General features: G+C 41.9%; 1 protein-coding gene across 3 annotated transcripts in view; it reads right to left on the bottom strand.

Moving 5' to 3' along the window:
* Positions 1–27843, bottom strand: part of PIGF (phosphatidylinositol glycan anchor biosynthesis class F) — a 59368-nt gene that overhangs the window by 8158 nt on the left and 23367 nt on the right. For 2 of the 3 annotated variants that reach the window (XM_030557694.1, XM_030557693.1), the window contains exon 5: positions 21337–21445. In XM_030557694.1, the coding sequence (XP_030413554.1) occupies positions 21337–21445 (109 nt within the window). Of the gene's footprint in view, positions 1–16541; positions 16611–21336; positions 21446–27843 lie in introns of all 3 variants that reach the window. The other variant, XM_030557695.1, reaches the window with a different exon arrangement.

The following is a 27843-nucleotide window of genomic DNA, read 5'->3' on the forward strand; positions in this document are numbered from 1 at the left end:
CTGCAAATGTTGGGTCTCTCAAGCTCTTCAGCATGGAGGTGGCTCGGTAAGCTCTCCAAGCAACATCTAGGTGCAGCAAGAAGTCACACGGGTGCTTGAAGTGGAACTCTGCCCTTTGAATCAGTACTGAATCTATGGTCTAGGGTGTTAAAGGGCACTGTGCTCCTCTAGACACCATCATTCAAGAGAAACATAAAACAGAGGGCCTACCATCTATGGTGTCCTTCTAATAATGAGTAACTCGAAATGCAGCAAATTCTGAAAGAAAGTTAAAAGTGGCTTTGGGTATGAAATTTTTCTCCTGCCAATTTTTGGTGTTTATAATCCAATTATCTTATTTTGAATGTTTTCTCTCCCTCACTCCTGTTGCTGTGCAAGACCACATAAACTGACTATACCTAAAGTGCTGTCAAAGACAAAGTAAATAAACTGAAAAAATACTGAAGTAAATTTTGTCTCTAGGTTTAAGTATTACTTTTAACAGGTACAAAAAAATCCGGACACCAGTGAGATTTTTAAACTGACTGTATTCTTTTAAAGATCTCACAGCGCTTTTTGTTAGACTAGAGATGTTAACTCAATGTCTGGGCAAATTCCAACTACAATAATTATTTTGCCTATTTAAATTCTACCTGTTCCAACAGGCTACACTATCCATCACCATATTTGACTCATGTAGAGCTGCTTTGTGCTAACAGTTATCACATTCCACCTTAGTGGTGATATTTCCATAGTGGGTAAAAACGTTTCCCCTACCTATTGCAGGAGGGTTTTGTGAAGCTCACAGTAATTAACTAGTGTTTGTAATATGCCTTGAAATCCTGGGATGGAAAGAATTGTGTTTATCCTGAAACACAAGTGTGTATTTTCAACAAATTGTAGAAAATGAGGTTATTTCTTATTGACTAGAACTATCACTACATTACCGTCTTGTATCATGGGGTTAGAAGCAACTAGATTTTGCATACACAAGACTTTGAATCTTTTCAAAACTTAGGATAGGTTTACTTAAAGGAATACAATTCTCAGAAAGACACTGCACCATATAAATCTTAAGTTTAAAAAAATCTTGTGACCTATGTCAAACACTTATTCTACTATTCTGGTAATCTTGTGTGCTGAAAGATTTATCTTGGGAAACATATTGCAGATATCTTTGGATTTTACAGAAATGAAATTTACAAAATAAAGGTCTGATATGCAATCCTTACATCTATGGAAATTTTGCCTCAGTTAGGACCGCAAGATTGGGCCCTACACTCAAACATTGTAAGCCTATAACCTTGCTATTTACACACTTACAAGAAGATTCCAATATTTTCAGATAAATGTAAGGCACCAAATCACACAAGAAGTTGGTTAAATTTCATATTTCTGATTAACAGAGGATCTAATAGAAAGACACTTAATCATTAGGATCCCAATTATGATTTTCCACCATATATTTTGTCTCTAGTGGGAGTGCTTTACATGAATTATTTTTTATTTCCATTCTGAAAAATTGTTCAGACAGTGAAAGAATGTTGACATTTTATTTTTAATACTATATTTTGTTCCTGTTAATGAAGCTGATGATTAATTGCTTAGAATATAATGTTGTATGCTTTTAAAAATGCATTTTCATGTATTTTTCATATATAGACAGGCCCACTAGTCTGCATAGCCTCTTGTATGCAATACTTTTTCAAAATTTAAATCTGAAAAATAAAATGGAGATTTTGGAGACACCTTTATTTATTTATTTTTTTTAATTTAAAAATCTTGGTATTGCTGTCTAGATGACATAAGTGGTGCATGGAAAGGAGGTAACTTGTTTGTCTAAGATCAGTGATGTGTCCAGGTTTCTGGACTTGAATCCAGAGTGTGTAAAAGTTTGTAGTATTTAAAAAGAAAGTTAATTCTGGTGAAATACTAAAAAAAATCCAATCTTGATTTAATTGTTCAGTCATGGACTTCCTTTGACTTGAGGCAAATCACTTAGCTTTTCTATGCTTCAGTTCCCCATCTGTAAAATGGGGATACTTACTTCACAGGGGTGTTGTAAGGATAAATACACTAAAAAATTATGAAGGACTTTTGAGATCTACTGATGAAAAGCCCTATAAGAAATATGCATTATTCTTTATTTATTAAATCTTAACCACTGAACAGGTAAGACATAAAAATAATGGCACTACAAACTTCCTCCACATAGCCACTGGCAACATATCTGAAGGAAACCTCTCTGGTCAATCATTCCTCAGCCTTTCAACTGAGATTGCTGATGAGGGTGCCAGTGTTGATGTGGACAGATGTCCACAAAGAATTAGACTAACAACTCGCTTAACACAGTCACTTTAAAAATTACTTTTAAAGAAAGGCTCTCAGGAAGATGGAAGTGGTGTTTCAGTGCAGTAAGAGCATCCCTGTGTTGACTGCAGAAGCATACCCATGAGAGAAAACTAAGAGTTCTCTACTCAGATGAGTACACTGGAATCTTCTATTTAAACAATGCAAATTACGAGAGAAGGAAAAAGATGGCAGTAACTGCCCATTCCTACTGACAACTTGACTCAGGGACACTTCTGGAGGAAAATGCCTGATGGGAACTTCAGAGGTAGATCTGGAGATGACCTTCTGGCTCTCAAGTCCAGAGGAACTTGGACTTGGTGAAACATTTCCTAAATCCTGAGCTAATGGAAACACACATCTATCAATTATACAAAGCTTATTTTGATATGTACATCTGCTTATGATTAACAGCTCTAACTTCACTAGATACCATTTAATACTTATCCTAAATCAGAGCAGTACATTTACGAACTTGTTGAACTTTTAGAGTCTGTAGCTGATTTGACGTTACCTCATCCCAGTACTGTCACAGAGCCAAAGATCAGCACTTAAATTCAGCTTGCAATGCCTCTCCTCAACCATGACTAAACATGTTTTACTATTAATGTACAGTTTGGCCCAGCCTACAACATCCATTAAAGAAAGAGTGGTCCAAATCCTAATCTATGACCACAATTCTGTAAGCCATTTTATAGCACAGACAAGACTTAGCTACACTAGCTAGTGGAAATCTGTTAGCACCTTTTTGCAACAACCAAGTTGAAATGCAGTTCACTGGAATGGTACTAACAGTGTTTCAAATCTTGCTGTGGACAAGCCAAATAAGTAATGTTTGTGATTAAATTTAGTTCATTCTCGGGATTAAAGTCAGCAGAATTTAATGATTTTTTTGTAGAAGGGTCACAGTATAGCAATTTTCACAGGAGTGTTTCATTACCAATAATTTCAAAGCAAATAAAGGTCACAGGTTTATATGTATGTTTGGATCTTTGGTTTTCTTTGTTATCTTAACTAACTCTAACGATGGCAATTTAATAAAGCTGAAGTACACAGTCTAGATGTGTGCATTAGTTGAGGAAGAGGTTTTAAGTATCAACCTATCATTGAAAACAGACTGTGATATTTAGTATGATGCATCTTTATAAGGAAAATGATTTATTTAGCTGATTTAATTTTATTATCACTTATTTCATAGCCCATGTCACATTATAAATAGCCATCTCTACAGAGAACACTCTTTGCTGAAGACCGCAATTTTTTAAGTATTTGTATGGGGAAAGAATATGTTTTGCCCACATTTCTGGGTTTCATAGCTTAACTTCCCTGACTTATGTACAAAAGAAAGTTAACAGATTGATACTAGGGAATAGGCTGTGGCCCTCTGATCAGAATTGTGTGCCAACAGCAATTTTCAAAGCATTGGTTTCCATCACCCCTATAAATTCAACCTTTGCGCATCTGATTACTATACAGTCGCATCAGAAACTACTACAACATAGTCAGAAGAGACCTATGTATTTTATGCTAAAGCCTCTAAGAAGTGTAAAGCCCATGCAAATCCTTACTCATAACAAGAATTTAAATATAGCTAATCTCCTACACTGAGGCAAAGGAGCTCCAATAGCATAGAGGTAATGTGAAATTGTCTTAGTAATTAAAGGAAGTTTAGCATAGAAAGAAATGCAACAGTCTGATAAATTACAAGAAGTTGCCCTAATTCCAGCCACATTAGACCTCATTCACTATCCAAAACAACCAACTCTCCCACTTCACCTAAAAAGATTGAGAAAGGAAAAAAAAGATGAGTTTTGTTGCCGTTCAAGACCATATTGCAAATAATGGCTCTGCTGAAGAATTCGGAAAGTTACAATGAATGCTCCTCAAATCTGGAAGACACTTTGCTTCCAACCCCCTTCTGCTTAAACGATGTGGCTTTTCACTTGAGTAATGGAGTTGATATCAAACTGGGAGAGAGGTGATCTCCAACATCTTAAATTATACCTGGAAACTAACTGGACGTTTGTGTTCTGAATGGAGCACAGTTGTAATATTCAGAAAGTACTGAAACAGAATCAGATGGAACTGAAAGATACATAGGTCATGTTCATTAATAGACCATTGAACATCTTGTGAAAAATACAAGACACCCCTTAATTGGCCTATTATATAGATTCTAGATGAGGGTGGATCAGCATCCTGGAAATGAGGAGAGTCACCATGTTTGCTTTAACATTCAAACCCAGGTTTGCTGTATAGCCGAGCATGTGCTATCATTTGAATGCTAATCATACTTTAACTATAAATCACACCATTTCTGTGTAAATCTCTCTCATAGTTAAAAGAAGATGTTCAAGTCTGCTTTGTATAGAAACCTAGTCCATTAACAAAATGTAAGGTTTGGTAATAAGAGAGCCCAAAGTAAACTATACAGGTAATGATTATCTGAGCAGCTCATTAATGCTGTAAACATGTGGCAACATACACGTGAAAAGATTGAGAGAACATAAGATAATTCTGGAAATAGTGCTGCTTATGGTGTAGTCAGAAGCACACTTCATTTATCGGCACAATTTAGTGAGTAACAGCAGAAATGTTGTAGGCTTACTTTGAGTGGTGACCTTACTTTTGGCTTGGGTCAACAAGTACAAGATTTCCACCTGCTGCATCATAAGCTAGACTCTGCCACACTGAGCCTCAGCCTAGTCTGAGGAGCAGTTCTGACAGAAATTTCCGATTGTCTTCTCATTCCATTCTGGAAGGATCATCATTTTACACAGATCCAATCACAAGTATTACAGGAATACTCAAGCTTTCAACAGCTGGAGAGCTACTTCATCACTGCAGTTATGAAGACACAACAGGCTGTCCTGGAAGTGTGTTGTGATGTTGCATCAGGATTGTGTCAATATGTGACAACACTGCATCAAGGTGATTTAACACTGGCGTTGCAATACAACAGCACAATCCTATGTCAATGCCTCTTTTCTTCCCACCCTGTCTCCTCAGGTGAAGACAGAGAGTGAAGGGTCCATCCTCTTTCATAGCTTCAGGGAAAGGAGATCTCATTACTTTCTCTCGCTTCCCATGTGACCAGTGGCAGCACTGAGAATACTCCTGTTCAGAATGCTCTTACTGCTGGTGCCCAGGACCCAGGAATGTCTATCAGACCTAAAGATTCCATGAGGGCCTTGAAGAACCATATATAGCTCAAGCAGCTGAGCAGTAGATCTCAGTGTTCTGTTGCAGAGGTTCTCAAATTAGGGGGCACAGAATGTGTTGGGGGGGATTAAAAACCTTAAAGGGGGGAACCCAAAAAATGTACTGTGCCCATTTTACCCATAGCGCTGTTTAACTAACAAAGCTGATTCCTCCAGCCATACCAGGTCCTCAGATGGCACTGTGTACTTGACTCTAGATGGTGCTGTGCATATTTATAGATTTCTGTTAAGCTTGCATAGCATTATACAAAGTTGTTACTGTCTGTACATTTATCCATTTGCTACAATGTGGTTTGCATATTTAATTGTAAGAATCAACCACAATCACAGTTTTGCTTTGCTCTTATTGCAATGGATTGTTGGTTCTGTTTGAATCAATGCCTTACGGATTCTAATATTTAGTGAGTTGCATATTGATTTGTTTTTATCGGTATATGTACTTGTGTGGCGGAGGGCATAAACTACTACAGAAACAAAGAAGGGGGGCGCGATTACATAAGTTTGAGAACCACTGCTCTGTTGGGTGGGAGGAAGGAAAAGACCAATGTTAATGCTGTTTCTTGAATAAGCTCTCTGGGAATGCTAACAGAGTCCAACTCCAATACATCACCTCCATGGGACATCTCAGCTTGACCGGGCTAAGGGCAATGTTTCCACTATAAACACTGCAAAAGTTTGGCTAGGACACCTTTTTCATCGCTTACAATTTGGTGACCAGGTATTTTTGAAGTCCCTGTTCATATAATCTCTCAATTGATATTTGCCAAGTTCTACAAGTCAAGCCCAGGTTAATAAAAACCAGCCTATAAAGACTGGTTTCTACCCCACTGACCGTATCATTTTTGTGTTTGACTACATTTCTTAAGATAAATGCAAATATACAAGCTGTTTTGCATTAAAAAGGCTTCTTTCATGTTCCCCTATAAAGTGGACCATAAAGAACATTAGCATTTAAAAATGTTGTCCCCCACAAGCAGTCTCCTATCTATGGCCTACAGGATTGATAAGCTGCCTGCTGTATGGTTACTCCATAAGGTCCCCAGAAAGAGATGATTAAAAAGGATACTCAAGTACTTTAAGCCCAAAATTTCAGTGAGATTTTCACCCCTGCTGAAGCTGCCATATGCTGGGTGAAGGGACCAGAGTGACAAAGGAGCTCTGAAAACCCTAGATACGGGCATGTGAGAATTCCCCTGGCACAAGAAGGGAGGAAGATGCCTCAGGTTGTCTTTTGTGGACTCCGTCCCAAGCTCCACTACAAGGCACATACCAGAGGTGAGGGCAGGAGGAGGAGCTGAGTGTCAGGGACAGGGAGGTGTGCAGCCACAGTGCATAGCGCTGCAGAGGTTCTGGACAGTACTGCTGTCCAAAGACATCCAGTGACAAGTTACTGTAACTTAAACTGCAGATATTTGGTGTCATAGTCTTAGGATAATGGCACCTGTATCCCCACACTTCCTGTGGTCCATTCCAGGAGTGCCTAGTCAGGTCTCAGATCTCCAGTCATCACTTGTCTCTGGGCAGGGACCCTTGTCCCATCCCTTGAGAAAGGGGCGAGGAAGAGGGGAGGGCAAGACTGCAGGGCTCCCTGCCTTACAATATGATATCCCTGGCAAGCCAGTCTACCTAAAGGCCAGCACCTGTGCTTGGCTTTCTCTCTCTCAGGGCTATGAACAGTGCATTACTAGCAGCTACAAGTTACCACATAGTTCTTTCCAAGCAAGTACATTTATTCTCAAGGTAAAAGCACTGGAGAGAAAACATATAAAAAAACAAATAGATTTAAACAAAAACTAAACATACCGGAATCACTTGTCATACTTATGGGGCCCTAGTAGGCCAAAGAAGGGGCTCCCTTGGACAGAAAGACTTGTCTGTTAGCTGTATCAGAAAGGAGGCCCTGAATCAGTTTAAATGCAGCCTTTTTATCTGTTAGTCTCTGGAAAACCCAGTTTGAACAAATATATGTAAGCCTCCCAAGGGATGGTACCTCTAGAGGTATTTACAACCTGAGTGATTCACTTTAATCATCCCCCACTGGTTTTAGTTCCTGGAGGAGCTAAAAGCAACCATTATCCCCCTCTCCTGAGCTGCATACAATTCCTGGCCCACAGTAATACAGAGATTATTTATAACCTTAATACAATGTGTTCTCCAAAAGATGCTGCATGCAGTTGCAATATCTGTCACACTCAGCACCTCTGAATAGCTGGCAACACCTGTTTAGATGCCTGAATATAGATTTGGAAGCCCAACTTTAGCCACTCATGTTTGAAAATTCTGACCCAAGTCTATATTAGCCACACACACAAAAAAGTTGCCAGGATGCTGCCAAACTTGGGTCTCCCACATGTCAATATTTGGAGCTGTATAATCAAGAATTACATTTATTTACATTATCTGTCTTATCTAATTAATGTGTGTCTTGTTCATCAGAATCTATTAATTTTTTGTATCTCAGCTCATACTATTGGTATATACGATACAGACATATTGCACAACTTACGTGAAGTTGTATATATAATTTATTAGTGAAGTCTTCAAGACATACATTATCTAATGTAAGGTCTCTATTCTGACCTAGATCTTGTGCAATACTGTATTAATAAAGTATTTTTCAAGTATACAACAATTTTCATCCCACAGGAGACCAAAGTACATAGTTAGGGTCAGATTCTCTGTTGCACGCCACCTTGCAAACTTAGCAAAGAGTCCTGTGGCACCTTATAGATTAACAGATGTTTTGGAGCATGAGCTTTCGTGGGTGAATACCCACTTCGTTGGATGCAAACTTAGTTATACCAATGCTGATTTGGTAGCAATATACACTTTTTGCATGGGTGTAAACATAAAGACCGGGGAAATGCAAAAATCTTCCCTACTGTGACAAAGTTCCTCCTCTACCTTGGTGGGTTCTGCGCTTATTGACAGATTTGCTCACCTCCGTGATCTTTCCCACAGTCTAGATCAACTCCTCCTGTGTTTGATCAGGAGTTGGGAGGTTTGGGGGGAACCCGGGCCCGCCCTCTACTCCGGGTTCCAGCCCAGGGCCCTGTGGATTGTAGCTGTCTATAGTGCCTCTTGTAACAGGTGCATGACAGCTATACTTCCCTGGGCTACTTCCCTATGGCCTCCTCCAAACACCTTCTTTATCCTCACCACAGGACCTTCCTCCTGGTGTCTGATAATGCTTGTACTCCTTAGTCCTCCAGCAGCACACCCTCTCGCTCTCAGCTCCTTGTGCCTCTTGCTTCCAGCTCTTCTCACACACTTCCTCTCCTCTGGCTCCTCCTCGCCTGACTGGAGTGAGCTCCTTTTTAAACCCAGGTGCCCTGATTAGCCTGCCTTGATTGGCCACAGGAGTTCTAATCAGCCTGTCTGCCTTAATTGGTTCCAGCAGGTTCCTGATTACTCTAGTGCAGCCCCTGCTCTGGTCACTCAGGGAACAGAAAACTACTCATCCAGTGACCAATATATTTGCCCTCTCCTGTACCCCACTGCCCTGGGTCTGTCACACTATACATACAACATGCAAACACAGTGAAATGCAGTTTTCTCTGGGGTGGGGAGCTGAATCCACATCGATTGGTGCCCATTGCGACAGATATGGCAATTTCCTGCAATATCTTTGGGAGAACTAACTGAATTAAGTTTAAATAGCTTTGGAGTCCATAGTATAATGAATGTCGAGTTTTTAATACTGTTGTGGGATTGTATATAACTTCTGTAGGAGGGAGACGTAGTCAATGTAAACCCTGGGAAGTGTTATGAATTTCAGAAAATTATTTTAAACAATGTACCAGATAAGAACAAATTTTTAGGACAAAAAGTTAAACAGCATTTCCTAGGAAATCTCTAGGCAAATGTGCATGCTAATATACCCCCTCCAGTAATGCAAGAATTCAGCCTTTTGAAGCTTTGCACTGAGGAAGGGACCTTTGTCTGCTGATCATCTGTTATGTGAGAACAAGCTCAAAGGCCCAAACTGCATAAAGGAAAGAATGAATGATTCACAGAGGTGCTTATTCTGAGCTAACTGTTGCTATGAACTTGTAACCACAGAAAAACGCCTTAGTGGATTTTGAAGGATTGATCACGTGTCAGAACCCTTGCTAGAGCTGGGGGTGATCCTTGGTAAGTTTAGCAGCCTGTATGTAGGTTCTTTTATTGTTTTCAATATGTTTTCTCTGTAATACTTTCACCTTAAGAGTAAACGTGCTTGCTTAGAAAGGACGATGTGGTTACTTTCAGCTGTGGGCAATTATGCTGCTTATAGCCTCTGAAGAGAAAGCAAAGCAGGCCTGCTTAGGCATTCTGTATTGCTGGGAAACTCACAGTTGTAGGCAGGGAACTATGCAGCCTTGAAAAACCCGGGTCAGGAGGATGAGAGAGACATGAGTCTCTAGGCTGGGATGCATTCTGACCTAGGGCACTGGGACATGACTTTTAGAAAATGAAAGAGGAATGTTAATTAATGTCAAAGCAGCAAAAGCAAAATCCCCATACTTACTCCTGCAAAGTGCCAAGCATTCTCAACCTCCACTGAAGTCAGCAGGAGATGAGGATGCCCTGAACAAGGCACACTTTACAGGATCGAGCCCATTGATTTTAAGGTCTCATCAAAGAAACCACGTAATTGATACTGTGAGGGAACATAACCCCCCTCCCTGGTCTCGTTGGATAGAGCTTTGCAACTGTTTATACGGGATCTTGTCTTGCCACCAAAGCCTTTTGGGAGGTTGCTGTCACTAGTCGGATGCTGTATCAGGGCCTTGATTGAAATAGTAATCTGTCGGTCCCTGCTGCAGAGCCCTGCCATTGATATAAGCATCTGTGATTTTAACATGTAATATTGTAACAATTATATGCTTTTAGCTTTATTAGTTTACAGGCCCATGCAAGCTAAATAAATGCAAGATAAAAGCCATGGGTTTAGTTCTCAAAGAAACTTGTTTATCTGCATACTGTGGCACTGGGTGTGCACTGGGTGTGGAGAAACTAGATGTGAAAAAAGCAGGGTATGAAACACTGACAAAAGAGGAACTAGGAGGGGAACAAGGGGTCACTTGGGTGCCAGTTCAGCTTTAGGCAAGTATAGTATACCAAATATTGCCTGCTTACGGTAACTGCAAGGTGGAGTTACTGAATGACCAGCTCACCCACTGCCAAAACGCATGATATATGTTAAAATAGCTTGCTGATTTGCAATATTAAAGGAGAAATAACCTGTGTAATCAATATGACGTTTTGCGGTTTTAACCTTTATAAGCTTGGTGAAACTTGTGAAGGGCAGAGCAGCCTACCTCTTGCATGGGATTACGCTGTCTCTTCCTGTATGCATACTTGTAATCTTGTTTTTATTAATAAAGATGCCTCAGGCTGTCTGATCCAAATCAACTGGGTGGTGGTCTTTTCCCCAACAATTTGGTGCCGTGACTTTAGATTCCACGGATGACCCCCCTGGACTGAAGGACCGCGGATGGTGTCCTCCCACACCCCGGGCCCACCTAAGAGGTAAGAGACCTTTTGAAATCTCTATTGGGGTCTGGAGAGGGACCGGCCCGTGGGCTCTGGCAGGGGTTAAGTCACAAGCTGGATTAGAACTTTTAAATTTCAGACAGGCCTGACGCCCTTTCTCTGAGGCTCTTAAGGTCTTTCCAAGGTTCTTAGGTCTTAAAGGTATCTGACAAGGTCACTGGGAGCCCACGGACTGTGCTTCTTTCGGTCCGGTGAGTCCTGATCTGCTCTTGGGCTAATACGCCCTGGGAGTTGATCGGGGGTCCCCTTCCTACCAGGATTGGTGGGGACCTGGGTTTTGAGGTTTCATGCCTTGACAGCTATGTCAAGAACGGGCCTGTGTGTGTGAGGGCCAAGTGGCCAGTGTGAGTGACAGCTGTGGGAAGACACTCCGAGCCTCCTGCGAAGCGAAAGCTCGTGACCGGGAGTGTCTCGAAAACAAGACCCACAGCTGAGCTTGGAGAGACTGTGAAGCTTCCCAGCTGGCAGGCCTTGGTGAGTGACCATCCAGCTGAGCTGCGTGCATGTTTCCCCGTCCTTTTTTTCCCTTCCCCTTCCATGACCTATGACCCTGTGACCGCTCCTCGAGTACTGTCATTTAAGGACCACAGGGTCCCTTTCTTTGCCCCCCCAGAGCTTTAAGCTCCCTTCCCTTCTCGGAGAGAAGGGGAGCCCCAGGAAACCACACCACCGACTCATTAGCTCCAGAGACACCATTGGCTTGTAGGCTGATGCTCTGGGCAGAGGAGAAGCCATGCGGAGACCACGGACTTTTTTACAGATCCGCCCCCCTTTTGCCTTTTCCCTTGTAGGTCTCCAGCTGTGGCTCCAGCCCATAAAAACCTACCCCTCTTCCCCTGCCAAGGGCAGGAGTGAGGCCATTGGTGTAAGAACTGTGGCAATCCAAGTAAGCATTCCCTTGTGCGTGTGCCTTGAGTGAAAGCGGGCTGAAGTAAGAATGGGGACTGATGGATCCAAAGGCATCCCAGTCCCACCAAGAGGCACGCCTGCTGCATATATGTATATACATTATAGTCCGTCGACGTGTAAATATTTACAGAAATGGAATTGGTGTACCAGAAATGATCCAAAATTGCAATTTCCCCGAGAAGGAAGTTTTGACTTTGACAGGATTGTGCATCTGCAAGGTGCACTTCTTGCCAATGCCGTACCACAGGGGCAGTTCAATGCGTATCTTAACTGGCATGATGAGACAGTAAAACGGCACCATGAATTCCAAATAAGGGGTCTTAAGGACTCCCAAGAAAAGTTAAACGTTCACTCAGAAAAAAAAACTAGTCTGTGCCCAGAAAACTCAGAAAAAGCTAATCCGTGTCCAGGGACTGTCGGGGCAGGCTGCAGCTGGTCCAGAAGCCCCTCTTTGGGGAGCGGCGGCCTCTAGGCTGCTGCCTTTATCCCCACCAGATAATTTAAATAACTTATTTATAAAATGCAAACAGTGGCCCCCACCGGTAGCCATTGATGAAAGGGAAGGTCAAGATACCTCTCACTCTTCCGTAATTGCAGTTGTTAATCAGAAAGGCAAGAATTTAGAGGATATTTTAGCTGCGGCACAACACTTTTATAGGCAACTGGAAAGGGAAAAAGACAAGACGGAGTCTAAGCTTATGGCTCTGCACATTCAAACCATGCAGGACACTAGTAAAAGGTTGCCCAAACAGAGACAGGTACCGGGGACGAAAAAGGTGAAGCCCCTGCAAAGGGTGAAGCCCCTGGTAAGCCTCCCACTTAAACCCAGTGCCTGCTTTTCATGGGGGCAAGTAGGACACTGAAAGGATGAATACCCTCGTAAAAATGCTGCGCCTACTGTAAGCAGAAAGGCCATCTTATAAGAAACTGTCCCTCACGACCTCCTAAGTGTTTTTTTCTCGTCCTGGGGGAGTTTTGAACCAAGCCTTTTAATTGTCAGCCAGTCGATCAAACTGGCCCTTCAGTTCTTGTACTATAAACGAAGTGCCCACCTCTTGCTTAATAGATACTGGAGCTTTGCGTTCCGCTCTTAGGGTGCAGGATTTCCCTTCAGCACCCTTTCCTCAGAAGTTATTACTGCCATTGGCGTGGGAAATACTCCCATTTCCCACCCTGTTTCCTCTCCTTTGTTAGTCTCAATCGGCCCTCTCACTAAGTACCATGCGTTTCTCCTCAGTCCTTGATCCCCTGCTAATCTGTTGAAAAAGGATTTGCTCTCTAAATTAAATTGCACTATATATTGCTTCCCGAAAGGGGTGTTTCTGGAAGTGCCTAGTCCTGTGCTGTCAAACAGATAAATAAGAATTAATAGAACAAAAGTCCTTCATGTCTCTTTTGCCTGGAAAGGGTTAACAAGAACAGTGAGCCTGGCTGTCACCTGACCAGAGGACAGGATACTTTCAAATCTTGAGGGAGGGAAGTTTTGTGTGTGCTGTTAGTTTTTGTTCACTCTGGGGTCTCAGAGGGACCAGACGTGCAACCAGGTTTCTCTCCAATTTCTCCGATACAGGCTCTTATAAGTTCAGAATAGTGAGTACTAGGTAGAGAAAGCGAGTTAGGCTTATGGTTGTTTTCTTTATTTGCAAATGTGTATTTGGTTGGAAGGAGTTCAAATTTATATTTTGCTGAAAGGATTTTAATTTGTACTTGAATACTTAGGCTGGGAGGGTATTCCCAGTGTCTATAGCTGAAAGACCCTGTACATATTCCATCTTAAATTTACAAAGATAATTTATATTGTTTTTTCTCTCTTTAATTAAAAGCTTTTCTTGTTTAAGAACCTGATTGTTTTTTTATTCTAGTGAGACCCCAGGGGACTGGGTCTGGATTCACCAGGGAATTGGTGGGGAGAATGGAGGGAAGAGAGGCTAATTTCTCTCTGTGTTAGGATTACTGTCTCTCTTAGGGAGAATCTGGGAGGGGAAGAGAGAAGGAGGGGGGAAGGTGCATTTTCCTCTCTGTTTTAAGATTCAAGGAGTCTGAATCACAGTGATCTTCCAGGGTAACCCAGGGAGGGGAAGCCTGGGAGAGGCAATGGTGAGGGAAAGGGTTTACTTTCCTTGTGTTAAGTTCCAGAGGGTCTGGGTCTTGGGGGTCCCCAGGCAAGGTTTTGGGGGGACTAGAGTGTACCAGGCACTGGAATTCCTGGTTGGTGGCAGCGCTACAGGTTCTAAGCTGGTAATTGAGCTTAGGGGAATTCATGCTGGTACCCCATCTTTTGGACGCTAAGGTTCAGAGTGGGGAATTATACCATGACATGTGCAGAACAAGGTTTTAGCCCTGTTACAAAAGGAGCAAGCTCCTGTGGGGGACACTGACTCCAGCCCTTCCTCGTTGCAACAGGAACTGTTGGTTAAGGTCTCTCCCTCCCTGTGGGCATTGTGAGCCGATCATGCTAGCCAAGATGGGCACATTGGGTCTGCCCAACTGGCTGAAATTTGTCTGAACTCAGCAAGACCACTTCCCAAAATATAGCGAACCTCTCTCTCAAACTATACCGAAAAAGAAAATTTATTCTGCTGTTTATGCTGTTGTTCTCCCTATTTTGTTTGTTTGTAGCCCTGTTATTATTTTTTCTTATAATGCACGGGGGCTAGGGGGTTGTTATTGCCTCAAGAACAAATTGTATTAAGTCTGGACATAGAGGAAACATTAATTATTAGACAAGATGTATCTAGATGTAATGTTTATATGTAAATAGGTATGCATAAATAGTTAAAAGGGGGGTTTAGTCAGAACCCCCCTCCTTGTTAAATTGGTAATAAAATAATGCCTGTGCCCATGAAAAGAAAAAAATAATACAGCAAGAAAAAGTATCGGGCCCAAACAAACGGCAACCGCGGTTTGAGAAAGTTAAAAAAAGGGAAAAAAAAAAAAAAGAGGTAAAAGTTAACTCTGTAGTTATTGAACAAAATTAAGCAGTAAAACTAAGTACCAATATACTTTTACCAGAACACAAAACTAAACAAAAAACCATCCAAAGTTATGGCTGCAACAGGGCAGTCAAGGCCAGGAAAGCGGTAAAAGACTCAAATCTGTCTTGGTAACAAATAGCAGATAGAAACTGTAGTAAGTATCCCACAGTAAGCCTTAAGGTGGCTCTATGTAATCAATGGTCATGTTGCCAAAGGGAAGCCAAAATAAATTGTGTTTTTTCCATTTTAAATCAACATGTATTCAGAGGTAAAAGTTAAGAAGGTAAAAACCATTAAAACTTGACCTGTCTATAAAATAAATACATAAAATTATGGGGAATAATTTAAGTAATTCCTCAGTTTTGCCTACATGCAGCAAAAGTATTTGTAAAAATGATTTTATTCAAATGTTTGAATGTTGTAATTGCAAGACTTAACCTTAGACAAGGTCACAGACCCCATCCCTTGGACATCAGAGGCTAATGAGGCTTTCACCCAGGTTAAGCAAATCTGGCCCAAGCATTAGCACTGAGCCTCCCTAAAAAACAAACAAACAAAAAAACCCTTTACTCTCTATTGTCATAAAAAGGAAGGGATGGCCCTAGGGGTCCTCACGCCTCTTTGGACCCAGTAGCTAATGGCTTCAATCATGGCTCAACAATATTGTAAATATTGTAATTCTTGCCCTATTTGTCTGGCACACAACAGCGGAAAGCCAGTCCGGACTAAACCGGCAGCTCACCTCACTCCATGAGGAGCTTTTGTAAATATTCAAATTGATTTTATAAGTCTACCAAAATGCTGCTCCTATAAGTATGTATTAGTGTGCATCTCTATGTATTCTGGGTGAAGTGAAGCCTACCCTTGCGCAAAAGCTGACTCCATTACAGTTGCAAATAAACTGTTAAAGGATTCCATTCCCCAGTTCGGATTACCTGTCTCTATCAACAGTGACAGAGGCCCCCACTTTACAGGCCAAGTCATGCCACAAATCTGCAAGGCTCTCAACATAGTACCGCACCTACACTGCCCCCACCACCCCAAAGTGCGGGGGCAGTGGAACGTAAAAATGGGGAGTTGAAAAACAAACTTGCCAAGCTTTGTGCTGAGACAGGCCTTAAATGGCCAGATGCTCTGCCTCTGGCTCTAATGCAAATGAGGAATACCCCTATGTGAAAACATGGCTTATTCCCACACAAAATTCTCACCGCACGGCCCATGAAAATGCCTGTTTCCTCACCTTTACTCCCTAGTCAAGTAAACTTGCAGTTAATTAATAAAACTGTTTTAATTGTTGCAAATCCCTAATTCGCCATGTTAAGATTTGTTCACTCACAGGTCCAAAGTGCCTTGCCCAACCCGGCAAAGACTATGTACCAGCCTTTACAGCCCGGAGACTGGATTTATTTCAAGGTCCACCAGCGCAAGCCTCCCCTGGAACCAAGGTGGAAGGGCCCATATCAGGTTTCGTCAACCACCCATACTGCGGTGAAGTGCCAAGGGCTCGCCACTTGGGTCCACGCTTCTCAGTGTAAAAGGAGCTCTCCGCCTTTGGGCCCCACCAGCATACCCTGCAGCCACACGAATCTCGCCCCAGGTGTTAAAAAGACTCTTCATCCATCTGAGCCCTCCGCAACACCTAACACGCAAAAAAAGGAACTAAGATATAATCTCAGGAACAGGAAAAAACAGGAACTAAAATATCATCTCAGAACCAGAAAAAAAAAAACAACTAGAGGAAAAAGGTTGTAGGACTAATGTTAAAATGTTCTTGCTGTGATTGGTCCAAAAAAATTCCGCCATGGCACGAAGGGGGTTAATGCTCTCCCTTTGTTTTATTTGTGTAACTGTGTTTCTTTTGTTACTTTTAAACTTTCACGATTCCTTTAAGTGTCTCTGGATGCCCGGAAGAACTGGTACTCCCGTAATACCACTCCATCCTACACCTGAGAGCCGCCCTAGAGGGCCCCTAGATCTCCCACTAAGAACTGTGTGATCAGCGGCGGAGCAACCGGGAAGGAAGTCCCTGACTGTTAAGAATGTTAAAAGTTGGCCGTGGTATATAAGACAAAGCATTGTTACCTGGCAAGGAGGGACTTGTGAAGTGTACTCCTGGGAACTTGGAACAAACTGGGTTTTGGGTTTCATTCCCCAAGCAGCTACTTGTAAGTATGGCCAGGTACCATATCCGTGTCAAGTGCTCCCTAAATTATTAGATAAACCTAGCCCCTCTCCTCCAACTACTCCCCTGCCCCCGCCCCATAATTCCCGTACCCCGGTCCCGACCTAATAGGACATCCCAAACAGCACTCCTGTGCCTTGGCCCCATTCCGATTTTAGCATGGGCATTACCTCTAACATTTTACAATGGCCTAGGCCATCCCCTTCTGGTAATTTGTTTTCCTATTGCTTGATTAGGTTATTTTTTTCAGTCCAAGGCCTCATTTATAAATGGGTGATAGAATGGGAAACTTTTGGAGCCGTGTATATCAGCTTCATAAACATAACTACTGACTCCCATGCTCAACCCGGTAAGACCCTTTACTTTGTACATAATTAGCGAAAAAATGTGGATACAATGCTAATCCCTGGCCTGTGTTCCACCCTTAATAAACAAGGTCCTTTTTGTTTTTTAATTACCCAAGTAACCAAATTTGCCGTAAATACCCAAAGATTCTGCCCTTCTACAGTGTCCTTTGGCTGTAAAGAAAACCTTTCCCCTGACTAAAAATATAACCTGCACCCTAATTCAATATACCCCCGCACATTTAACCAATATAACCGCATCCAAGCAGGGAATTCAAGTGTCCAGCCAGCAGTTATGGTACGATACAAGTAAAGGGGATTCTGGCAGGTTTAAATGGACCATACTTAATGCTACTTTGGAAACTATTAGGTTTTCCTTACCCTTAACTCATTTCCAAATTGCTGCTACCTACCCTAATTGTTCCCAAGGAGCTGCCCTCAGGTTACTACAGCAATAGGCTTGGAGCCACTCCTCTCAAAAGAAAAGAGGTATCACAGATAGCCCCTTTCCATAGGGTAACAGTGCTGCCTCTGCTTAAAATATCTATAAGGCCCAACAGCATAAAAAAGGGCCGCAGGACTTATTTCCGGGACACAGGTAACTGGGGTCCGGGCTGGGGTAGGTGAATTACATGTGATCTCCACCCTCAGTGTCTTTACCCAGGATCTGCTCAAACAGATGATCATTAGCGCTACGGAGGCTGGAAAGGCATTGCAGTGGGACCATGCTTGCTCCGAGGTACAGGATTTCCTTAATGTTCAGCTAGCCTCCATTCAAGAAGACCTCAAGCACCAAACCTGGCCCACTGCCCTCACAAATGCCTCGGGCGTGCCATCTAATTTATGGTCATGGAAACACACTTAAATGTTTTCGGGGTGGAATTGCTGGCGCTCACAGTGTTCCTTTCAGGCTTATAGCCCTGTGAAAGGAGTGTGGGCCCCCACATACTGAATCCTCCCAGGCCCTTGGAAAGGTTGTATGTGGATCTGGGTGGTCCACCGGGATGTATGGAAAATAAAAACCACCCCATGGCCCTAACCGATTCCTTATTGGTGCCACGAAAATAATGCCTGATCTTTGAATGGGGCTCGGTAACCTGTGGCCTTTTTGGCCATTAGAACCTCCCGCAGCTCCAATGCATACGAAAGCTCAAGAAAAAAAAAATTGTCACTGTGCATCAACATGTATGTTGGGAAGGCAAGGGACGCATAACAACCCTCGCCTCCCGAACCCTCATTCAGGCCAATAATAGCTGTGTCTATGTTAATTCCTCCATTTTGCAAAATGTAGCTTTCAATCTGGTCACGGCTTCAGGCACTCACACTATACACTGGCCCGCAAATAAATCCTACCAGGTTTCCTTACAATTTCAGATTCCCTTTAACTGGGCATCTCCCAATTACAAAACCAGTTCCATATCCTCGAAAACATGTATCAAGCCGAGCTAAATGCTTTCCAGACTGCCAATAGACTCACTACTCTGTGTGTGAAAACAGATGTCCTTTGCCAAATCACAAAGGTCCTCCAGCCATCCCATGCTCATGGGTATCTCCTGTGGGCTCTGTTGTGGGGGGGGAGGACTATTATTCTCTATGTGTCTTTGTTCCTACTGCTATAGAACCTATTGCCTCTGCCCAAAATTGACCGCATGTACCCGCCCACAATCATCAGCCCTAGTTTCCCCAATTTATAAAAATAATAACCCTTCTTATTTCGAAGATAAAAACTTTAGGAACACCAAAGTTAAGGCCTTAATGACCCAAGTTTAAAAGTTTGATGCCATAAAAGGCATCAAAAGGAGGGAATGTGAGGGAACATAGCCCCCCCCGTCTCGTTGGATAGAGCTTTGCAACTGTTTATATGGGATCTTGTCTTGCCATCAAAGCCTTTTGGGAAGTTGCTGTCACTGGTTGGATGCTGTATCAGGGCCTTGATTGAAACAGTAATCTGTCAGTCCCTGCTGCAGAGCCCTGCCATTGATATAAGCATCTGTGATTTTAACATATAATATTGTAACAATTATATACTTTTAGCTTTATTAGTTTACAGGCCCATGCAAGCTAAATAAATGCAAGATAAAAGCCATGGGTTTAGTTCTCAAAGAAACTTGTTTATCTGCATACTGTGGCATTGGGTGTGCACTGGGTGTGCAGAAACTAGATATGAAAAAAGCAGGGTATGAAACACTGACAAAAGAGGAACTAGGAAGGGAACAAGGGGTCACTTGGGTGCCAGTTCAGCTTTAGGCAAGTATAGTATACCAAATATTGCCTGCTTACGGTAACTGCAAGGTGGAGTTACAGAATGACCAGCTCACCCACTGCCCAAAACGCATGATAAGTGTGCAAACAGCTTGCTCAATTATAGAATGACCAGCTCAATCACTGCCAAAATACATGATATATGTTAAAATAGCTTGCTGATTTGCAATATTAAAGGACAAATAACTTGTGTAATCAATATGACGTTTTGCGGTTTAACCTTTATAAGCTTGGTGAAACCTGTGAAGGGCAGAGCAGCCTACCTCTTGCATGGGGTTACGCTGTCTCTCCCTGTATGCATACTTGTAATCTTGTTTTTATTAATAAAGGTGCCTCAGGCTGTCTGATCCAAATCAACTGGGGGGTGGTTTTTTCCCCAACAACACACTAAATGATGCTACCAAGCACCTACCCTCAATAGGAGGGAAGGGTGAAACATGCTCCAAGGTTCAGAATATGTACTTGCAAGGAGTCAAGTCAATCTTTATTCTTAAGCTACTAAACCACTTGTCTGCTATTCTGATTTCTTGGGATATTTAAGACATTTTAAGAAAGATGTAATTATACTGATCTAAAGAAAGACTTCTGACACAAAGGTAACCTGCTCAGCTGCTGCTGGGGAAAAAACCCTCCAATATGAGTATAAATCATCAGGCTTCATGAGGATGATAGACGCTTGAGTGCTGGCTGCGCTACAAGTTTCTGGAAGAGGAGATTTCTTAACTCCATCTGATCAACAGCATTATAGGGCTGGCAAATACTGATGTATTTATTGTAAACAGTTAGCACCTCACTAGGTTGGAATGCATCAGTGTTTTCTTTCTAATTACACCAATAGCTATTACTAAGAATCATATCAGAGCATTTATATATTTAGGTAACAGCTGGAGAGATCATTTCCGCATGTCAATTAAAGTCAAATGGAACAGTGCAGACTGCTGAATTTACAGATTTTTCTGCAGTGCCAGCTTCTCATTTTTTATTGTGCAACAAAGAAGCTGCTACTTGCCAGTGTTTCCTTTGAAATCATAAGGTAAATTTTTAGCAGAGGTATTTGACCACACAAACTCCACAAATCAATATTAAGCCAATAGCAATTTTAAATATTTTCGTTAAGTGCTTTAATGGAAGGTGCAGGGAAGCTGAAACACTTGGAAAGCAACTCTCTTCCCCTCCCCATAAACAATAAAAGCAGTGCTTTCTATCTACAAACTGAACATGGATACACTCCCTGCCATACATCATGTTGCTCTTCTCTTCCTGCTTGTGTAGCTCCTCAATATCAAACTCTGAATATTAGCTTTCAGTGTTATTTTCTTCAAGCAGAAGAACATGCACATGCACACAAAACACTTCAAAACTGACTGAAAGAGGCAGTAAAACCACTGCATGTTACATGTATACTGGAAAAAGAGATATGTATTATACACTTCTTAAATGGGATTTGGCTACATTACATAAGCAGCTTCATGCTAGCACCTCTAATATACTTTTACTGTCTCCTTGCTTTTTGTTCAGCTCTCACACTGCAACAAACAAATGTGTACACGCTTGTAATAAAAGGTATGAAGACTAACCTGCCAAGGCCGATCCCAATCCAGAGGAATAGGAAATGCTCCAAACCATGCTCCCACTATGCTACACATCGTAGTAATCTGCAGACTGTTATCCCAGATGGACATAGCTCTGTAAGATTAGCACATATTACAAGATTTTAACAGCACAAAAAGTCATTCTTTCACAGCTTTAGACTGACCTGATCTCTGCCACGCTCTGCAAGTTAAACAGCAGATATTAAAAAAACACAATTGAGATTTTATATATAATATACAGATTTAATGGGTGGGGGTGGTTATAGGGTTATATGTCTACCACACCCCACTCTCTGTAGCAACCTTTCCCCCACCCCTTGCATTTTCCATTTTTTTCAAACGAGGTTTGTTAGTAAGGAGCACATATCACTTTTCCCTTTTCCTGCCTTAACCACACACCATACATAAAGGGGCAGAATGTAATATCTCCATATCACTTCCAGGCCTTGACAACATGAGAATTACATTTCAGGCACCAAATCTGGGTTCTAGCATGCAAAACTAGCTTAAGTTTTCTATGTTGTACTTAAAAATATAAAAACTGCTATAATGTTAAGACTAAGAATTCTACTAGTGCTACCGCCTACATTAAACTCCAATCCCTCTGGAAATATGACAGACAAAAACATTCAACCCACTATCCGATTTTACTGAACACTACACCTTTAGTCTTCTGATGGAGGCATAACATGATGCAATATCAAAGTTTTTAATAAAACTTTATGGACCTAAAGCAAGTTTTATTTTTGCCACAGGATACTTCATTATTCCTTGTGGCAATAACAAACAGGTTACTTGGATTTTTGCCTTCAGTCTGAAGAATATTATTATAGGTAGGCTGAAGATGTGGAATAAAGCTCTGTATTAGGTTTTGGCTAGGATTCACGTTTTGGATTTGATGCTAATGAAGTTAAAAATCCTGTGAATTGTTATTGAGATATTTCCACTATCTTGAGCCAAATCCAAACCAGAACTGTGGTAGACCCTAGACCAGCTGATGCTATGGTATGCCCAATATTCTCTGTCTATGTTGAGTCCCCAGCTGTGTTTAACACTGTGTTAGTTACCATAGCTCCCCAGGGTTCTAATATGATGTACTTTCTCAGTACACATAAGTTTAAGGGTCTCCTTCACAACCTCATATATTTTAGCCTTTTGTTAACTTATTAACAATAGATACCTCCTCTGCAGTTGTCATCACTGATATAAGGAAAGGCCAGTTGCATTTGAAAGCTGAGATGAAAAAGCCTCCATGTTATTTTAACCTTTTAAGCCTGTGACCCGTAAAGTTAGCCATGACCAGCTGACACAATGTTAAACACAACAGTCCCTGTGTGCACTGTTTCACACCATGTTAATTACCACGACTCCTCAGGGTTGTATGCTAACATGATAAAATTTCCCAGTGTAGAAAAGCCATTAGGGAGATTATTTTTAACCCAAACTCAGATAACAGAACAAAGAAGAGGAGCAGATTTTGTATGGAGTCTATAAGAGAATACACAAGGGACTTTTCACAACAGCAACCTTTTCCCCTTGTAAGTGTAGGTCTTTCTAGCATGCAACTTTCAATCATACTGGAGGATTCAGGCTACTACCATTGTCTCACATCAATGGTCATGCTAATAGGGAGGGGAAATCCAGTTAGCCAGTTCTGTCTCCAGTTATAACAGCCACAAGAACTGATCTCTCACAGGTTTAAGGTAAGAACTAGGTGGAGGTATTTCTAGACAAAGGATATTTTCTATCATAGAATCACAGAAGTGTAGGACTGGAAGGGACCTCAGCAGGTCATCTAGCCCAGTCCTCTGTCAGGAGTAAGTAATAACCAGACCATTCCTGACAGGCGTTTGTCTAACCCGTTCTTAAAAACCTCCAATGATGGATTTCAACAACCTGCTATCCCGAGGCAATTTGTTCCAGTGCTTAATTACCTTGACAGTTAGGAAGCTTTTCCTAATGTCCAACCTAAACCTCCCTTGCTGCAATTTAAGCCCATTGCTTCTAGTTCTATCCTCAGAGGTTAAGTAAAACAAATTTTCAGTGGCCTCCTCATAACAATCTTTTATGTACTTGAAAACTGTTACCATGTCACCCCTCAGTCTTCTTCTCTAGACTAAACAATTTTTTTCAGTCTTTCCTCATAGGTCATGTTTTCAAGACCTTTAATCATTTTTGTTGCGCTCCTCTGGATTTCCTCCAATTTGTCCACATTTTTCATGAAGTGTGACACCCATAACTGGACACAATACTACAGTTAAAGCCTTATCCATGCAGAGTGGAGCGAAAGAATTACTTTTCGTACCTAGCTTACAACACTGCTGCTAATACATCCCAGAATTATGTTTCTTTTCTTTTTTTCACAACAGTGTTACATTGCTGACTCATATTTAATTTGAGATCCCGTATAGCCCCCAGATCCCTTTCTGCAGTACTCCTTCCTAGGCAGTCATTTCCCATTTTGTATGTGTGCAACTGATTGCTCCTTCCTAAGTGGAGTACCATGCATTTGTCTTTACGGAATTTCAGCCTATTTACTTCAGATCATTTCTCCAGTTTGTCCAGATCATTTTGAATTTTAATCCTATCCTCCAAAGCATTTGCAACCCCTCCCAGCTTGGTATCATCTGCAAACTTTATAAGTGTACTCTCTATGCCAGTGGTCCCCAAACTTTTCAGAGTTTCACCCCCCACTTACCCCTGTCCGTGCCCCCCCCAGCTGGGGGGGGCACAGACAGCAGTAAGGGAGGGCCAAGGCTGGAGCAACAGCTAGGGGAAGGAGCAGAGCCCTGGCCAGGGGATGAGGGTGGCAGCCAGGGCCCCGGAGCTGGCAACTGGGGCCAGAGCCAGGGCCAGGAGAAGAACTAGGTGGTGTTCCCTCCCTGCCCACCCTCCGGGGAGTGGCTGGCCTAAGCCTTTGCCACACACCTCCAAAATACCTCCATGGTCCCCTAGGAGAGCACATCCCACAATTTGGGGACCTTTGCTCTATACTATTATCTAAATCATTGATGAAGATATTGAGCAGAAAATGACCCAGGATCAATCCGTGCGGGACTCCACCTGATATGCCTTTCCAGCTTGACTGTGAACCACTGGTAATTACTCCTTGGGAACAGTTTTCCAATCAGTTATGCACCCATTTTACAGCAGCTCCACCTAGGTTATATTTCCTTAGGCTATTTCTACACTGCAGCTTATGTTGGCAAAAATGTATGTTGCTCCAGGGTGTGAATATTCCACCCCCGAAGGACATAAGTTACCTCATCATAAACACTCATGTGCACAGCCAATCACAGTGGTGTTTTTTGTATGCCGACAGGAGAGGTCACTCATCGGCATTGAGCATCTTCACCAGATGTGCTGCATGAACACACACAGCTGCACCACTGTACATATAGGCATGACCTTAATTTGTTTATGAGAAGATTATGCAAGACAGTATCAAATGCCTTACTAAAGTCAAGATATACAACATCTACCACTTTCCCCCATCAACAAGGCTTGTTAGTCTATCAAAGAAAGCTATTAGGTTGGATTGACAAATCCATATAGACTGTTATTTATCACCTTATTATCTTTTGGATGTTTGCAAATTGATGGCTTGATTATTTGCTCCGTTATCTTTCCGGGTACTGAAGTTAAGATGACTGGTATGTAGTTCCCCAGGTTGTCCTTACACCCCTTTTTATAGATGGGCAAATATAGTGCCATTTTCCAGTCCTCTGTAATCTCTTCCATTTTCCATGAGTTTTCGAAGATAATCGCTAATGGCTCATATCTCCTCCGTCAGCTCCTAGGATGCATTTCATCAGGCACTGCCAACCTGAAAACATCTAACTTGTCTAGCTAATTTTTAATTTGTTCTTTCCCTATTTTAGCCTCAAAATCCTATGGAGTTCACTATGTTAGATGTTCAATCACTATGACCTTTTTGGTGAAAACAAAAAAAACAAAACAAAAAAAGAGCATTCAGCACTTCCGCCATTTCCATTTTTCTGTTGTTGTCTTTCTTCCCTCATTGAGTAATGGGCCTGCCCTGTCTTTGGTCTTCCCCTTGCTTCCAACGTATTTGTAGAATGTTTTCTTATTACCTTTTATGTCTCTAGATAGTTTAATCTCATTTTGTGTTTTAGCCTAATTTTGTCCCTACATACTCGTGGTGTTGTTTTTAATTTTCATCCTTCGTAATTTGATCTAGTTTTAGCATTCTTCTTTGAGTTTCAGATAATTGAAGATCTCCTAGTTAAGCCAGGGTGGTCTCTTGCCATAATTCCTATCTTTCCTACGCAGTGGGATAGTTTGTTCTCGTGCCCTTATTAATGTCTCTTGGAAAAAATGCCAACTCTCTCAAACTGTTTTTCCCCTTAGGCTTTGCTTCCAATGGGATCTTGCCTACCAACTCCCTAAGTTCGCTAAAGTCTGCCTTCTTGAAATCAATGGTCTTTATTCTGCTGTTTCCCCTCCCATCATTCCTTAGAATCATGAATTCTATCATTTCATGATCACTTTTACCAAGCTGCCTTCCACTTTCAAACCTTCAATCAGTGCCTTCCTATTTGTCAAATTCAAATCTAGAACAACCTCTCCCCTAGTTGCTTTCTCCACCTTATGAAATAAAAGAAATTCTCCAATGCATTCCAAGAATTTGTTGGATAATATGTGCCTCGCTGTATTATTTTTCTCAATAGATGTCTGGGTAGCTGAAGTCTCCCATCACCTCCAAGTTCTATGCTTTTGATGATTTTGTTAGTTGTGTAAAAAAGATGTATCAACCCCCTTTGATACAGCTGGGACTGTATGAACCCACTTCTTTCACGGATTGTTCATAAGGGCACTGCTGCCATACCTGTGAAAGCACTCATTTCAGGTCTCTTGAAATAAAAGCCCTTGGTTTTTCCTGGGCAGTCTCCAAATCAAAAGGAAAAACATCTTAGCATTTTCTTCATAAAACAGGAAAAGACTAGATAATCCTAGGGAGAATCACCTTTCTCCACCTTCCCAATGGAAAAATATTTTGCTTCAGAGGAATCTCATTTTTTATATTTAAGTAATAGTCCTGTTTCTCAGCCATACCTCCACCATTCCAGGCAAGTTTTCATCATGTGCCAAATCAGTTTTGGTGGTGGAAGTGTCAATGCTACTAATGTATGCATGTACACTGGTTGTGCTGAAACCATCAGTGTTCAGGCAGTCTAAAACTGCATAAGGGATTCCAGAGCACAGATCTGATAATGACTCTCAAAAACTCCACGCTAACAAGGGCTCCAACAAATGTCCATGTTAGGACATTGCTTTGGAGCATTAAGATCAGTGAAAAGACCATCACATATTAAGGAAACAAATTTCTGAAGAGATAGCATCACACCTATTAATGCAGTATGTCTTGCTGCATCTGAGGATCCATTATGTAGCTTATCTGTGACAGCATGTCTGGGAAAGGAATAGCCAGAAACCACAGGCAGCTGTTCGTAAGAGCTGACAGCAGAGTCAGCTGCAAAATGAAGAGTTGTCTGGTTCCCTTTTGGCACTGGCAGAAGGTGATGCCTTTGTGATGATAACTAGGAAAATAGGCTGTGTCTGAAAACTTGCTAGCCAACAAATTTTTTTAAACATGACTTTGCACCTACTGTAGACACAGTTTAACACCTTGACAAATGTGGTCACTGGCCATGGTTGATCCTAAGAGGATGATCTATTTTCCTTGTCTACATGTACCCTCTGACGAGCCATGTTGAACATCACTGGTTGGATTACTTGCTCAAGGGAGAAAACCTAACCACAGTCTGGTAATGGTCGCATTAGTCTAGCAGGACACTTTACACAGGACTGGATATAAAGCTATACATTCTCCTCTGTGGTATTTGCATGATTGTAGGTAGCACTAGGGCAGGGTTCTGGCACCCAGTATGGGGTCTTACCTTGGTTTCTTTTAAACCTAAGCTTCTGAGGCTTTCCAGGCTGGCTTCATGGCAATCTTAACAGACCAATTGGAGAAGGCCAGGGAGACTTTGAGGAGTACACTCTAGGACCCAGTGGCACACACGTTACATTTGTGAACATATATCATGTGCTGGCCAGTCATGGTCCCTTCTGGGGCATAAAGCACAGCAGTCATGTCAGTAGATGGTGCACCAATGCCAATAACCAAAATTTCCAAGGCAACATGAAAAGAGACACACAAGTGACCACAAGTGCTCCAGCACGATTGCCCAAGGACTCTGTCCAGAGGTAGGCATGGCAAGTGAGCCCAAAGGCCTAGGTATGCTGATGATGCAAATGACCCTCCATAAGGTGCATCAGAGGGAACAGATGAAAGAGGCAAAAATCCTCAAGGTGTGTTGACAATGCCACTGAATGTCCATAAATTAACTGAGAAGGGGTGAAGGGCGCATATAAGCCTCTCAAGTATAAACATCAGGAATATCCCCAAACTCTACCAGCTAATCAATTTAAAAAAATGTTGGGTTTTGGTTGCTGATATGTTCATTT

Source organism: Gopherus evgoodei, chromosome 3 (assembly GCF_007399415.2).
Source record: "Gopherus evgoodei ecotype Sinaloan lineage chromosome 3, rGopEvg1_v1.p, whole genome shotgun sequence".
In the NCBI taxonomy this organism is placed as follows: domain Eukaryota; kingdom Metazoa; phylum Chordata; order Testudines; family Testudinidae; genus Gopherus; species Gopherus evgoodei.